Below are 16,541 nucleotides of genomic sequence, written 5' to 3'. Positions count from 1 at the left end.
ATGTGAGGATGTGTAGAAGGGAATGTGAGGACGTGTGGGAGAGAATGTGAGGAGGTGTAGAAGGGAATGTGAGGACGTGTGGGAGAGAATGTGAGGAGGTGTAGAAGGGAATGTGAGGACGTGTGGGAGAGAATGTGAGAAAGTGTGGGAAGGGCTGCGAGATAACAGCTGAACGAGTTAGCGTAGTGCTGGCAGTATAGGATGAAGAATTGCAATCAGCCTGACACACGGCTTGATTATCGCAGCCGACTAATTAGCGCTGCTGCAGCAATTAGTTGCTGTCGTGCGAGCATTGTATCTAATGAGGTTCGCCAGCTTCAAGCACTGCTAGCCGGTCATCACGACAGCCCGCCTCTACACAAATAAATAATATCAAGAGTCCATAATATAGTCGCTATTATGGACTCTTGATAATATACACTGTCAACTAACACACAATTACAGGCCCAGTTCGCTGGACGTTAGCAATATACTCCATCAGCGCAAGTAATTGGCTTTTCTTTTCAATCTAGATCAGATAATTGATGTGGGATGTGGTGGGGGTATGTTAGCTGGCTAATGAATGTATCAATACATTGCTGCCCGTGTTGTCTAATAAACAACGCGATGTAGAACATCATGTAAGGTTCAAGGTACAGTTCAGCTGCGGCGGCTGTTTCTGAGCAATCGCACGTTAAATTAAAGGAAGTGCCACACGCGTGTTGACTGTATGTCACGTATGTGTGTAAGAGGTATGTCACGTGCGTGGATTGCGTGGGGTTTCGCGCGCACAGACCCTGTGAGAGAGGTTTCGCGCGTACGGACTCTTTGTGAGGTGTCACCACGCGAGTAGACTGATTTGATAGAAGTGTCACGAGAATAGAATGACTACGAGGAGGTTTCACTATACTACTATGTGTTTGTGTGTGTGTGTGTGCGTGCGCGTGTGCGTGTGCACGTGTGTGTGTGTGTGTGTGTGTGTGCGTATGTGCGTGTGCGTGCGTGTGTGTGTGTGTGTGTGCGTGTGTGTGTGTGTGTGCGTGTGCCTGTGCGTGTCCTCGCGCGCGTGCGCGCGCGTGTGCGTTTAAGTAAGATATAGGTAGAGAGTGAGAGAACGAGTGGAGGTAGGCGTCACGCGTCTCCTATTCTAGTGACTTAGCGCACACAAAAAATATATACTTACACGTGCACATTCGGGAAGACGCGTAACATTTTGGAATATTTACATACACATAATTATGCCTAATAGGTTTTTTCTGCTATAGAATCGGGTGGGCATATGTTTCCATGACAAAGACTGATCGCGTGACGTCTGCTGATGGTGCTGGTGGTTGCGCATGCATCAGACTTCCCGTATATCAAAGAATGATGCAAAAACCCTAACCCTAACACTAACTATAATCGACTCGGCTCGACTTATATACTGTCTATAGTATCCCTCCCAAACACTATCTATGGTGTCACACGGTCTGGATGGGCCATAGAAATAATATAGATAACCATAATATAATAACTAATATAATAACTAATATAATAATTAATATAACTAATATATAACTAATATATAATGTAGATAATATAATAATATGGTTATCTATATTATTTCTATGGGAGGTGGTGGTCTGACGTCAAACTGACGTACACTGACATCACGCGATCAGCCTTTGTCATGGAAACATATATCCACCATAGAAGCATTGCTTCTACAGCGCCCCCTGGTGGTTGGTGGCTCCACCTAGTGGTAGATGTTCCTATCCCTTTCCCGCTCCACGCGCCTCATCGTCGCGAGAGACGCTGTCTCACGCTCGGCTGCGAAGCTATCCGAGCGCGCGTGAACACGTCTGTGGCGCTGTTTGCAGAAGTTTGTGCGCCACTGAAAAGACCAATCAACGCGTGAAAATGCGACGCGGGAGTCAACGCAGCAGGCGTGATCAACACGGCAGCAGCAGCAGCAGTAGTAGTAGTCGTAGCAGCAGCAGCAGCAGCCTGTCAGCTGGCTAAAGGCCGCCGCACACCAGCCGATTTTTACAAACGATGAAGCGATGAAGCGATGAAGCGATGACACGATGTAGGTGTGCGCGTTCATTTGTAGACGATTTTATTGTTATCGGGTGATCGTTCCAAAATCAAACATGTTTGATTTTGAACCGATTATTTGGACGCGATTTTGTGGTGTGCGCGTGACCTCAGGGAAATCGTGTGCGATAAATATTGAACAGCCAATAGCTGAACGTGCCCGTGTCACATGACATTCACCTTGCAGAAATTATAGTAGGTGGGCGCCGCACACCTACATCGTTTCATCGCTTCATCGCTTCATCGCTTCATCGTTTGTAAAAATCGGCTGGTGTGCGGCGGCCTTAACACTCGTGTAGAGAGAACCGCGCGCTTGAAAGCGCTTTTGTTCTGCGAAGGCGAAAGCGAGAAGCACCTGAAAACGCCGAAGACAAAATGATCGCGGACACAGTAGGCGCACCCATTCACTGCGAGTGAGTAAGGTGGAGGCTATTATGTACAAATTGCACGAGGGTCTGCGTGTAACGTCAGCCGGCGACGGTAGCCGTGCGTGATTGTCACGCCATGATTGCGTTCAATTTATTTTAATGCTGAACAGCCGAATTACCGGGTATATCACTGTTACGACTGTTACGACATACGAGTGGCTTTTTGAATGTCGAATAGAGTCATCAATCTAAACTGACGAAAAGTTGAATGGCGTCTAATAAAAAATGTGTTGACATTCGTTGTAATTTCGTTGTAACGGCCAGCTCGTGCACAATTCCCATTAGCCATGGAAGTGCGGTAATCACACGAAGGGACATGTAGCCAATCACATTGTTATATAGGACGGTCTAAATGAAACTGCTGGGCAGGAAGATGTAGTAGAGTTCACAAAGAGGCGTGCATGTGTGCTAAATTCGTATAAACTTGCCTAGCTTGACCGACCTCGCAGTAGTACCTGAGATGGGGGGGGGGGGGGCGTGATTACCTCGCGTAAACGGATTGACCAGTTGCAATGCTATATAGAGTATTTGCTTATATTCTACTAAAGCATCAGTATAGGCACATGCGAATTATGTCAGCTGTGTTTTGGACTTAATTGGGGATGAGTACCGTTGAAGTTAGAATCCAACACTCGAAGAGTGGCATGATGCAATACCTGCTGAACCGCCAGGGTTGCTGTATACGCCACTAGGTGGTGCTGTTCATCTGACACTATATCAGAAGATTGTCAGGAACTCATGTAAGTACACGTGTACAAAGTTGTACAATTCTGCCCAAAAGCGCACAATTCATGTGCTTAGCCGCCCTCACTACTCTAGCTCCCAACAAGTCATTGGCGTGACGGTTTAAAGCCGCAATATGCGCATCCAAACGCTAATTTCTCAAGTACTAGACTAGCAAATACTTCGTGTCATGCATAATCACACTACCTTATGACAAAATAAACTCTAGTTCCTCCCATTTCACTGCGCGTTGTCTTATAAAAGGTATTTGAAAATACCTCCAATGTTGTTGACACGTTCGCGTTGCTCTGCCAAGCAACCGTACAGCGGGTGCAACCCGTAGCAACATGTGACGTCACCTAAAGCCTGGCGCACATTGCCGAACATTTTCCCGAACAAATATTCGTCCGAACAAATGTTTTTGTCTGGCAATGTGCGTCTGAGCGCACATTGCCGAACATTTTGCAGCGAACAACTTCGTGGCGCCGTCTAGTAGCTGTGTTGTAAAGAGTCACGTGATCGGCGTGAATGGCGATGCCCAGTTTGCACAAGAGAATTTTAACAACTTTACTAGTTTTTGACATGGCTGCTGCCCCCATATTTCGACTATAATCTCTTCCTTTTCAAAAGTCCACACTGGTATAGCAGACGCCATATTGTACACAAAAATAATGTGACCACATATCGTGCTGCTATTGGTTACTACTTTACAAATGTTTCTAGAATTGTTCGACATTCACCGCACATTGCCGAACATTTCATGGAACATTGCTACGATAATGTTTTTGAGCAAAATGTTCGGCAATGTGCGCCGGGCTTAACCGATTCGGGGCTAAATTGTTTGGCAAACAATTCGGCGTTGGCATCAGATTGCCAGATTTCGCACCTTTTTCTTGTGGGTTTTAAGCAAACGCGCAGTGAAATGGGAGGAACTAGAGTTTATTTTGTCATAATGTAGTGTGATTATGCATGACACGAAGTATTTGCTAGTCTAGTCCTGGAGAAATTAGCGTTTGGATGCGCATATTGCGGCTTTAACCGCGGTAAAATATTAATCCGCAGTTAAATTATGTGTAACAAGGCCTCTGATTGGGTTACACGGTAAAAACAATTTTTTCTGATCAGTACGATGGTCAACCATATGGCTTATGCGATCGCTCCCACGGTGCCTGCAGTGTTCTGTCGTGCTGCCACGAACAACAGTATCGTGCTTCATGATCACCACCGTGCGCACATCAACTATGCGGATGCTGAGCATGCACTCGATGCTCGTGTTTTGTCATTTACCGCGCACCGCTCACATTTGATGAGACAATTTACATGCAGAACCATCGGCTGCGCGCGCTGACAACGTTGCCGACGACAGCTTCTCCACTCGACCTCGACCGCCTCACATGTAAATCAGGCTTGCGTAGTGAGGAAATTGCAATAGGAAATCGTAATATAATCGCTGCGTTTCCGCAGCATAGCCCGACGGCCGAGTAATTGGAATAGAGGAAGATACAACTGGCTCTTATACTAGGGGATCTACACACGCGAAGACGGTTGTGACGTCAGTCGCCGACGCTGACTCTCGTACACACACACGATGAACCGATTCAGAAGAGAATGGTCCTCAAATGGTGTCCGTTTTGTTTTTCAGCTTTGACCGTCAGAGCTAACGGTTGCAGCTCGGTGTGTAATTTGGTTGGTGTCGTGCGATTCGGTTGTAAGAGTGTAAAGCAGAGCATAACCTTTAGTCTTTTCTCATGAGTATCTTTAGTCGCCAGAAAACAATGAGTAATGAAGTTCACTATCGCACGCAGCCATCACCCGCGTATATATAAATATGTGTGCGTGTGTGTGCGTGTATGTGTGTGAGAGAGCAAGACGTAAAAGAGCATGAGAGAGGAGAGAGAGGGTGAGGGAGGGAGGTTACGAGCGTGGCTGCTAGCAAGCCGATAACTCGATCATTGAGCGTCTAGTAGAAGCGATATAAAGGCAGGCTAAGACTTGCTGTATGAATCAGTTTCATATATATGTATATATATATATATATTATGAATGTACTATAGTATAGGCTATAAAACGCCGGCATACTCATGCGTGTGTGCGTGCGTGCGTGTGTGTGTGTCGTGTGTGTGTGTGTGTGTGTGTGTGTGTGTGTGTGTGTGCGTGCGTGCGTGCGTGCGTGCGTGCGTGCGTGCGTGCGTGCGTGCGTGCGCGTGAGGGGATGGGTGTGTTTTCCATATGATATCTACCCAAAGTGGCTGGAAGGTTTGCTTGCTAACTCACGATTGAATCCAGGCGACTGATATTGATTGAAAGCAAAACTTATATCCTTAAATTCGGAATCAAAGCGACTAAGCACTATAGCTATGTGGATACAGGCACGCATCCCTCCATATCGTCCTCACACCCACGTAAACCTGCTATAGCAGTATATATATATATATATATATATATATATATATATAATCTGTCATCAATTCTAATAAAACTAGCTCACCCAAGAACCGGATCGTCTTGTTTCTTTCCAGTTTCATAAATGTTAGAGAATGGCGTATTTCCACTTACAAAATTTATAGGAGACGTACGGAAACTGTCAATACTGATCGCAAACATCGCTTGTATCTACTGCGCGAGAAAGTATACGGTCGATAAATTCAGAGTATCGATATTATGTCTCAGCGAAATGCTGAAAACTGGAAGATATACACCGATATGCTGAATCTCTAGATCTACCAGACATGCTGCATCCCTGCATGGCATATGGCTGAATCTCTAGATCTACGAAGCATGCTGTATCTCTGCATGGCATGCACAATCTCTAGATCTACTAGGCATGATGTATCTCTAGATCTGTCAAGCATGCTGTATCTCTGCCAGGCATACTGTATCTCTGCCAGGCATACTGTATCTCTGCCAGGCATGCTGTATCACTGCATATATATATATATATATGTATATATATATATATATATATATATATATATATATATATATAATTATATATATAGCATGCTCGATCTCTAGATCTACATGGCATGCTCGATCTCTAGATCTGCCAGGCATGCGGTATCTCTGCATGTCGTGCTCGACCCTTTTATATGCTATTCTGGATCTCTGTATAGTTAATACTTGATCTTATGTCACGACGATGTTGTGGGGATTGTGTTGTCATTGTATGAAATTGGTTCAAGGATTCTGTTGCCATGAGACACCAGTTCTGTCGCGATGGTGTTACGATTGCGTGACGATACCAAAGCGATCGTGTTGAAATGGAGTGATCACTGTGAGGGGATGACGCGGTGATTGCATGAGAATGACGACGCATTCGCATCGTACTGTCGTTGCGTGGCGCTCTTTGCACGCGTGGGTCACCACTTGGTCATGGGTTGACGAGCGAGCGCACTGTTTTTACAGCACAGTATAGACGAGGACACTTGCTGCCTTTACAGTTTTACAGTACAGTATAGAGGAGTACAGCCACTTTGCTGCCCGCGGCACGCGAGTCGTGACTCGCGACTGATTCGTTTCCTGGTAAACTGACTCGACTGAAATCTCGAGGAAGTTCGTTTGGAGAGTGCGGGGATTTGCCTGGCAGGCGGAGCGTGTCTGGCGAGGGTTTGAATCGCGCAGAATAGCCCGAACAGAATCTGGCGAGGGTTTGAATCGCTGCACCGAACTACTCGTGACCGCGATACTGATGAAATTCTGTATCGCCTCGTCTCTCACCGACTGATTCTCTCCAGTAATCGCTAGTGTTCCTCAGTTGGCGACAATGATTAACAAAAATTAATGAAACAAAAACAAAAATTAAAAATTAATTCGTTAATTAACATTATATAATGAAATGACGATAATAATGCGTAACGAAAAGTTTTGATGAGACGTGAACCTATTGTCACCCCGTTGCACGTGTATATTTATCTGTGCAGCATGGCCAGTATTTTTGGTAGTCCAAACAGCAGCGGTAGCAGCAGCGGTAGCAACAGCAGCAGTAGCAGCAGTAACAACTGCAGCAACAGTAGGAGCAGCAGAAGTACCATTAGTAGTAGTAGTAGCAGCAGCAGCAGCAGTAGTAACACTGCAGGGTGGAAAACTGATAATTGGAGGCACTGGTCCAGCAGGACCAGTACCTCTGAGGAAGTACTGGTCCTGGTCAGTAGGCACTGGTCCAGGATTTCTGTCATAGCAAAGGGAATGACTCGGATGTGGGGACGTTTTTTGTGCATTCTAAGGTATTCTTAAAAATTATATTTTTTACTCGTTTCGATACACTGATGCGTAGTAAATCGGAACAAGTCCAAAGATCAATCTCAAAAATCAATCAAATCAATCAAAGATCAAAAATCAACGATCAAAAATCAACGATCAAAACATCAAAGATCAGCGGTCTCTGAAGGCCGCCCATTATTCCTATAAATTATCATATATAATTACACGCGATCGCTGATTGGTCGGGATGCCCAGTATTATCGAATTAGCAGAGGTTTAACAGCATGACCTAGAAAATCGAACACAACAAACATGGAGAGTTTGTGACTTTGTGTACTTCGCATGAACTTTAGGCTTCGGAATTTGACTATTTTTAGTCTATATTTGATTAAATTTACCATTGATTTCATTAGAATAATGTAGAAGGTTAGTAGAGAATAACAAAATAATCAGGCCACAATTAAAGAATTTTTTGTTTGCCCTCACCCGACCCAGGCTGAAAAGTGTGGTTGGCTTTTTTTTGAGGGGGGAATTTTTACAAATTCAGCAATGATGTCTACGTGCTCAGGTGTGCTTGTGTGGAGATACCTTTAATGTTTGCCTACACATTTATATAATGTACATTGTACAGTGATACAATATACATATAAAATACTTTTAACAACTTGTGTTTATCAGAGCTAAATTGTGCATGATTTTATTTCCAGATCACACACGCACGCACGCACACATACACGTAATGTGGAAATAAAAGCATTACAAATAAAAGGAACTTGAATTAAGAAATAATAAATATCTTCTTAGCACGTATTAGTCTTTGGAAAGGAAAATAAAGTTAATCTGTCAGAGTTCGATCCATAATTAAGTTATTTAATATCTAAATTATAATATAGCGATTTCCAGGATTCCAGCAAAGTTTTGCTGTCCAAGTTTTGGAATCCAGCGATTCCAGGAAAGTTTTGCTGCCGCGCTCTCATACCAGCGGTGCCCGGCCGCGGGCCACCCACTAATAATAAACATGCACCCTGGCACGCAGCTGAAAGTGAAACAATCGATAATGCACTCGCCCCTCCCCCCTACTTCAATCAGTGCCGCCCAGCCAACAGGCACGTACGCAGGCTGTGCATAGCTCTAGTACAGTTGCCGCAGGCCTGCCACATACGGAAACTTAAAAAAAAAATCGGAAAGGTCAATACAAATGTTTGTGTCGGCCCCTTTTTGGCGGGTCGGTCGGGTGAGGGCAAACAAACAACATTTTTATTATGGCCTCAGTTTGGTAAATTTTTTATTTCCTGTGCGGCGATTATGCAGTCGCCCCGCCGGACCAGCTGACACGAGCAAGCAGTCGCCCGGTCGATTTTCTAATCGCCACTGGCGACTGGGCGACCGCTTGTTTCTCACGCGTTACAGGCTAACGCTCCATTAGGAGTGTTCCCAACTTTGATATCATTAATGATTAATGATTAATGATTGATAATCCTAACCCTAACCCTAACCCTAACCCTAACCCTAACCTAAATGACATTAAACCACAAACTAATATATGACCATGACCATATATATATATGTTATTATGACCATTAATGACATTAAAGTAGGGAACACTCCTAATGGAGTATCACCCTAGTAACAGTGGGTGAGTGGGCGTAGTAGTACTACTACTACTAGTAGTAGTAGCAGGAGTAGTAGTAGTAGTAGTAGTAGTAGTAGTAGTAGTAGTAGTAGTAGTAGTAGTAGTAGTAGTAGTAGTAGTAGTAGTAGTAGCAGTAGCAGTAGCAGTAGCAGTAGCAGCAGCAGTAGCAGCAGCAGCAGATAGTAGCAACAGTAGTATTAGTAGTATAGTGGTGCTGGTGATGGTGGTGGTGGTGGTGCTGGTGCTGGTGGCGGCGGCAGCGGTGGCGGTGGCAGTGGCAGTGGCAGTGCTCCGACGTCGCATCCGGGATCCGGAGGCACGTTTTGACCTATGCTCAGATATGACTCCGCATGAGCAGTGCTTCATCATTCCGGCTGCTTTCCGCTCGTAAGCCGGACGACGTGGTTTTCTTTACGCGTTTTCTTCCCGGAAAGGTTGTTGCTTAAGCTTTGATTTGATACTGGCGGGTGGCTGTATTTAGTAGGAGCACACACAGGTCGTCATTACTGACATACAATTTGTGGAGGAAGCAAATTGAAAAACTCGGTTTCACACAGTCAGTCGTAAATTACTGCGTAAGATGTGGGAGAATGTTGTGCCGTTTGAGAAGCTTTGTCTACTTTAGAGTCGCGAGTCATTTTATGTAAGCGCAATATTTCGAGTGTGTAAAAAAAGAAGAGATTTCATGGTTTCTAATATTTTAAGCTAACTCGAATTTAAAGCTTACAAATTACAGTGAGAGCCGCGTGTAATGAAACGTGAACGGGAGAGTACGTGATACGTTTAATAGCACAGCTGTGGTTCTTCATCTCTAAAGTCGTGGAAATAGTAGAAATATTCTACTAAATAAGAAAGTAGATTATAGATTGCAAGTACTCGTTAGGTAGCGAGGGTTCTGCAGTTTTAATCCGACCGATTTTTTTTATCGCGGTCACCTTTTGTCTCGTGGGGAATGTGTGTCTGCTAGTTTCATTCTCATCCGTCTAAGCTCTGAATTCAACTATCGATCTCAGTTTGCGATCTTTTCATCAAACACAAGTAGCACTATTAGCAGGGTTTAGTTGCGGTGCTGACGTGTTGATTTCCCGAAATACACCCGTCGTGCTATGATAAATGAACGTTGATTTGGTAAAAGTATTTAGGAAATGAATCCCAGCGGGCGAGTTTCGCGAGTTAGCTTTAGTGCGAATCATGTATAATTGCAGTTGCATGTTCGGGTTTTTTGTTTGTCTGGGAGTTAGAGCGCTTAAGCTGCCAGTCCCACCAGTAGACATAATTGCAATTTTTCGCCTAATTGATCAAACCCTGCCAGAGGTTGATCCTCGGAGGCTGTCGCGTCTTTTTTTTGGAGGCGCAAGACAGAATTTCTCCAGTTCATTTTGTCGTCGCGGTAGGCAATCTGCATCGCACGGTTATAGGCAAGTGCGAATTTTACGTTATCGAGTGTATACCATGTAATGATGGATGTAATATCGCGTAATATGCTCACGCGTCTGTCAGAAATCTATGAGTGAGATTAAAACGCCAGCCAAGCAGCAGCCGGCGAGAGTCGCATAACGGAGTGACGTGATGTTAGCTGCCACCTCCCTGGAAACGTTCCGTGAAAGTCCTAATTATATTTAAACAGTAAAATCTTGAGAATCGGATTTTTGAAAGTTTTGTTGAAAACAGTTTTGTATCGGATGCGTGGCGCGCAATTAACGACGCAATATGCAGACGAGCGAGTTTTTAGCGGGAGACGTTACACCTGATGTGAAAATCAATACGCGATTGAAAGCATCATTATCATTACCGCGTTACTGGATGCGGATTTTTTTATTATTTCATTTTAACGAGATTAGATATTTATCAGTCACCAGCAGCAGGGGTTATGTGTAGAGCGTCGCAGCGAATGTATTTTTCAAACTCGGCCATTTTGATTGTCGCCAGTGCCATTCAACAAGCTGTTATGGTTTGTTTGTTGTATGTGGGCACTACTACGTGCTATAGTCTGCATGCGACAGTTGACAATGTATGAGCGTCGAGAATGAAGCTGCCAAATGTCAGCTTGCAGATGCAAGGTGTGTTATTACTCACCCGGCAACGTTTTTGTCCCATTTTATGGGTTTGTTAAATATTTGGTTAGTGCGTTTAGGGGCAATGAGAGTGGAATAAGGTTTGTCTATGGTATACTGGATCCTATAGCAGGCCGTACTTTCCCATCGCATTCATCTTTTTATAAAAAGACAAATCCTATGCACTGTATTATTAAATAATAAAACGTTTATTACGTCAAGCGATGTTGAGAAGTTATTGCCCCATGCGTTTTTACCGGTCTATATACATTTGTTATGCGCGCGTTGCGTTTGCGGCTAATGCAAAACCCGTACCGGTCGAAAGGTTCAAATCACTTGCTAATACTGCCAATAAACTGTATTTCCGCAGGAGAGGCCTAATGTGCACGCGAAATTCGCCTTATATAAACTGGCTACACCCTACTCGTACCGTTTGATATGAGTCGAATACTTAGCGCTATTGCGGGAAGGTTCTGTGAGGTCGCTCTCTCTCCCCATCTCCTCTCCCTTTATCTTTCTTCCTCTATTTCTCTTTCTCTCTCTCCTCGCTCTCTCTCTCTCTCTCTCTCTCTCTCTCTTTCTCTCTCTAATTTCCCCCACCTTCTCGCTCTCTCTCTCTCTCTCTCTCTCTCTCTCTCTCTCTCACTCTCTAATCCCCCACCTTCTCTCTCTTGCTCTCTGTCTCTCTGTTGATAATCTGTGACACGACCAACGAACACACACACACACACCACACAACACACACCACACACACACACCACACGACACACACACACACACACACACACACACACACAGCGAGAGAGAGAGAGAGAGAGAGAGAGAGAGAGAGAGAGAGAGAGAGAGAGAGAGAGAGAGAGAGAGAGAGAGAGAGAGAGAGCGAGACAGGGGGAGAGAGACACACACAGAGAGATATATTATATATATTATATATAGAGAGAGAGACCCATACACACTCACACATTCTCTTACTCTGCTCTATGTGTCGCACGCAGGTGCTGCTGATGCACATCGGCAGCGTCGACAGGCTCAGCCTGACGACCGTCGGATCGCCGCTGCAGATACGCTGCAAGACGTTCCACTGCGTCACGTTCGTCATCCCGCGCGAGCGCGACTGCCAGGACGTCTACACGGCTCTGCTCAGGCTGTCACGCCCACTCAACATCGAAGAGCTCTACGCCTTCCACTACAGGTCAGTGCGCGCGGGGGGTCAAGGTCAACCCGGAGTCAACTGTTAAGGTCATCTCGGGTGTCAAAGGTCAACCCGGGTTAAAGGTCGACTGTTAAGGTAATTTCTGGTCAATGGGTGTCAAAGATCAACGCGGGGTCTTCTGTTAAGGTAATCTCAAATCGATGGGTGTCAAAGTTCAAGTGGGTTAAAATTCGATCCAGGGTTAACTGTTAAGGTCATCTCGGGTGTTAACGGTCAACGCGGGTTAAAAATCGACTCGCAGTCAACTGTTAAGGTCATCTCGAGTCAATAAGTGTCAAAGGTCAGTTCAACCTTGGATAAAGTATGACCCGATAAAGGGTAAATGGCATGTCAACGGTCAACGTGAGGGGGCGATGGTCAGTTTGGTAGCGATTGTGCGTTTATCACGTCTGCTCGTGTTGTCGGCTGCGGACATGCGCTAGCTTCGTGTTCCCGCTACGTTCCGATGTACCCACACAGCCGCGTACTACAATAGGCAAGACGGCAGACGTTGGTTCACGACTTTTTCTTCGTATTTCAATCCTCGGCCGAACAACCACACTCTGCTATAGTTCTACCCACATCGGTGCCCGATTGCATGCCTGGCACGCCAACCACGCCCGACTACTCTAGCCGCTATAAATGCGATATGGCAAGCACAGTTAGAATGTCTTGTATGACAATTGCGTCTTTTCAAGCGTTGAATACTTTGTCTCGAGTGTTTGCGAAGAGTAGCTGCGCGTGTTTGCTCGCCTGATAGCTTTTAACGTATTGCTCCTACTCTTCGCCCATCAACTCTCTTGCTTTCTCTCTTGCACACACACACACATTCTCTCTTTCTCGCTCTCGCTGTCTCTCTCTCACATACGTGCACTCTCTTTCATCTTCTTCTGCTCTTGTCTCTCTCTTTCTTAACCATGCACGCACGCACGCACGCACGCACGCACTCTCTCTCACTGCCTCTCTCCCTTTCTCTGCCTGTCTGTCTGTCTGTCTGTCTCTCTCGCGTTAGTTATCGCGGGTGGCGCACCCTCATTTTTTTCTCTGTTTCTCGTCCCGCTACCCCTTTATCTCATACATACTTACTTTCTTTCTTTAACTTTCGTTCGCTCTACCACTACCATCCTCCCACTTTTACTAGTTTTAGCTACATTTCTCTTTCGATTACATTAAATCTTTTAAATTCATATCTGGTTGTCTTTCTACCACCCTCGCAAACCCCCCTCCCACGTGCCCTCCATTACCACGGCCCTAGATTAGCACTTGATTGCCAATCGCATTACTCCACTCGACCATTAGCAGAATGAGGAGATACGTCTTGGAGCCAACATTGTGTCATCGTATATATAACACGCTTGGCGCGTGCGCGCGGAACCCTGCTAATCCAAACACCTGCACTTGCGCATGTTCTGATTGTCACTATGACGTCATCAGTTTATGCGGTCGAATCACGCGTCCGAGTAATAATAACGAATTACGATTTATTCATGCTTGCCCGGTGGGCGTTACGTTAAAATGTGTTAATTCGCGTGCGTATTATAATATGTGACGTCATAAATAAATCCTAATAAAACTGATAGAACGCATCGCGACGGCTATGTTACGTTACAAGCGTAGTTAACGTAAATTAACGTTAACGTGTTCTGACGCGCTGCGTAGCTGCTGAGCTGTGCGCTTCACGCGGAGCCGAAGCGTCAGCTTTTTGCGCTCGCATTGCCGCGCACGTGTCTCACGTCATCGACATCCAGGCGCTGTCTGCCGTCTGCTAATTCGGATTGAAGTCGGATTTCCTGCACGGGCCGCGATATCGGCTGGCACTTAGCTGATTAGTTTCCACGTCGGCCGGCATAGCACTCTAGTTATCCTAACTCGACTCAAGTAGCCGATGACACTGCCAAACTAAATCTGACATAGTGCGAGTATGCTAGCAGTATTGGGTGGATGCTAGGTGAGCGCTAGCGGGTGCTAAGCTAGGGGTAGGGGAAGTTAGGGAAAGCTAGAGGAGGCAGAGCAAAAAGTGGGGCAGAGTAATTAGGAAAGCTAGTGAATGCAAAGCAGAGTGGGGGAAGGGTAACGAAAGCTAGGCGAAGCTAGGGAAATCTAGAAGAGGCTATAGGGAAAGATGGGAGAGGCGGACCAAATAGTGCGGGAGGGTAATGAAAGCTAGCAGAGTGTAGGGGAAGCTGTAAAGGAATGTTCGCACCTATACGCTGGCCAGCTCCACGTTGTTATTATACGTTGTTGTGTTGTTAGTATCTATATAAACTGTATTATACACAGGCACGCGCGCGCGCGCGCGCGCGGACGCGGACGCGGACGCGGACGCACACGCACACGCACACGCACACGCACACGCACACGCACACGCACACGCACACACACACATATATATATACATGTATATATATTTGTATTGTATAGCATATCTGTGGTTGTGAACTGTCGCTGTGTCGTTGTTGCAGGCCGTCGACTGATGATCTGTACAAGTCAGCCGGCTGGGCAATCTACGATATGCAGGCAGAGTACTCGCGCATGGGCGTGCCCAACGACAACTGGTGCCTCAGCGGCATCAATAAGGAGTACGAGGTGCGTGGTGACGATGGTGATGAGACGTGTCGCAGCTTACCACAGTCACTAGCACGCTTCTCAGCCCTGCTGCGTACAGTCAGTACCTGTGCTTACGAACAGCTCTATAGAACGGCTCTATATACGGCTAATAGAACGAGCATCTGTTTACAAATAAAACAATGAAGCCACCTCTTCGATGCGAACACCTGTGTCTAATTAACACGCATTGGGTTTCATCTGGGTCATGCTTATATGGTCAAAACTACCTCCATGAAACGAAAACTCGTCTATAAAGGCGACTTGCCGTTTCCCATATTGCCGTCCCCTGCCCCGCATCCCCTGTGTATAGTTACACAGTATAATCACGTGCATAGAACGGACGCCTATTTGTTTGTATGGGACACTTATGGGTGATTATCTGGGGTTACCCTTATATAAAGGGTTGACTGTACAAACAGCGTGCCTAATTATATTTGTGCTCATATTCTACCAGCAGTCGATTTTCTAACTTGTTACAACCAGCAGCTTGTCGTTCGAATCCGAATTTGTTGCCGAAATTTTGCGAGATTCTGTCTGATGGCAAAGATGAATCAGTGTGAGGCGTCCGTCTCCCGGGGAAAATTTCTCGAGACTGGTTTTCGAGACTCGCGTCTCGTCGTTGTTTGTGAATCCCGCGTTTGTGTTATTACTGCACGCGGCCATTGCGCAAACAGCGGTCGATCATTCTGGAATCCACGCTCCCACGCCAGTTCGTAGCTTCAGCTTGGCGTTCGCGAGTGAATTTTAGTCGTACGGGCGTATCTCAAGATGGCCGCCAGATCATCTCTTGTGGGTTCTAGGACAAATACACATGGACAATCAATCAACTTCGGATATTTACCCATCATGTCATTCACCCACTGGGCGTTCATCACCTGGATCGTTGCCCTATGGGCAGTTACTCGCCATGCCATTCACCCCTGGACAATTACCCCCTGGAGAATCACCACTCGCCAGTGAACAGTTATCCCCAGACAGTCATCCCGGGAAATTACCCCTGTACGATAACCCCCATGCCCCCTGCACAATCACCCCCGGACAGTTACCGCCGAAAATTACCACCAGATAATCACTACTGGACGATTACCCCGAAAAATTACCCATCTAGACGTGCTGGACAATCATCCTTTGGGGGCAACCACTCCATGCCATTTACCCCTGGACAATTACCCCGCCCCAATACAATCTCCCTACATTACCGCCGAAAAATTGATCCCCCCGGACAATTACCACCAGACAACCACCGCCGGACTATTAACCACGACAATTACCCCCATGGACAACCATCCTTTGGGCAAACATCTCCATGCTATTCACCCTTGGACAGTTACACCCTCGTGATTTTAATTTTGTTTATTTATGTGCAAACTTATTTCGTGGAATTTAATTCCTTGAAAAAAAACAAAAATACAAAAAAAAACATGGAAAGTATAATACTGTTAGACGGTTTTCGCCGTCTGCGCGGCAGGCGCATGATCGACTATCACACTACACTTACGACGGTTGCACGACCGAACATCGCCCAGGCGCAGTTAAGTAGCGGCGTGAGCGACATTCTCGAGCTACGAGCTTTAACCGGGCGCACCGCTCACTCTCTCTCTCTCTCTCTCTCTCTCTCTCTCTCTCTCTCTCTCTCTCTCTCTCTCTCT

At 45.8% G+C, this 16,541-nt stretch overlaps 1 protein-coding gene across 1 annotated transcript in view; it reads left to right on the top strand.

Moving 5' to 3' along the window:
• LOC106811681 (myotubularin-related protein 6-like) overlaps nt 1–16,541 on the top strand; it is a 108,660-nt gene that overhangs the window by 59,570 nt on the left and 32,549 nt on the right. Inside the window, exons 3-4 of the mRNA XM_014815383.1 lie at nt 12,089–12,285; nt 14,748–14,871. Coding sequence (XP_014670869.1) covers nt 12,089–12,285; nt 14,748–14,871 — 321 coding nt within the window. The remainder of the gene's footprint in view (nt 1–12,088; nt 12,286–14,747; nt 14,872–16,541) is intronic.

This window comes from Priapulus caudatus, unplaced genomic scaffold (genome assembly GCF_000485595.1).
Source record: "Priapulus caudatus unplaced genomic scaffold, Priapulus_caudatus-5.0.1 Scaffold563, whole genome shotgun sequence".
NCBI classification, from domain to species: Eukaryota; Metazoa; Priapulida; class Priapulimorpha; order Priapulimorphida; family Priapulidae; genus Priapulus; species Priapulus caudatus.
Note: the sequence above shows the minus strand (reverse complement) of the source record. Positions and strands in the feature narration are given on the sequence as shown.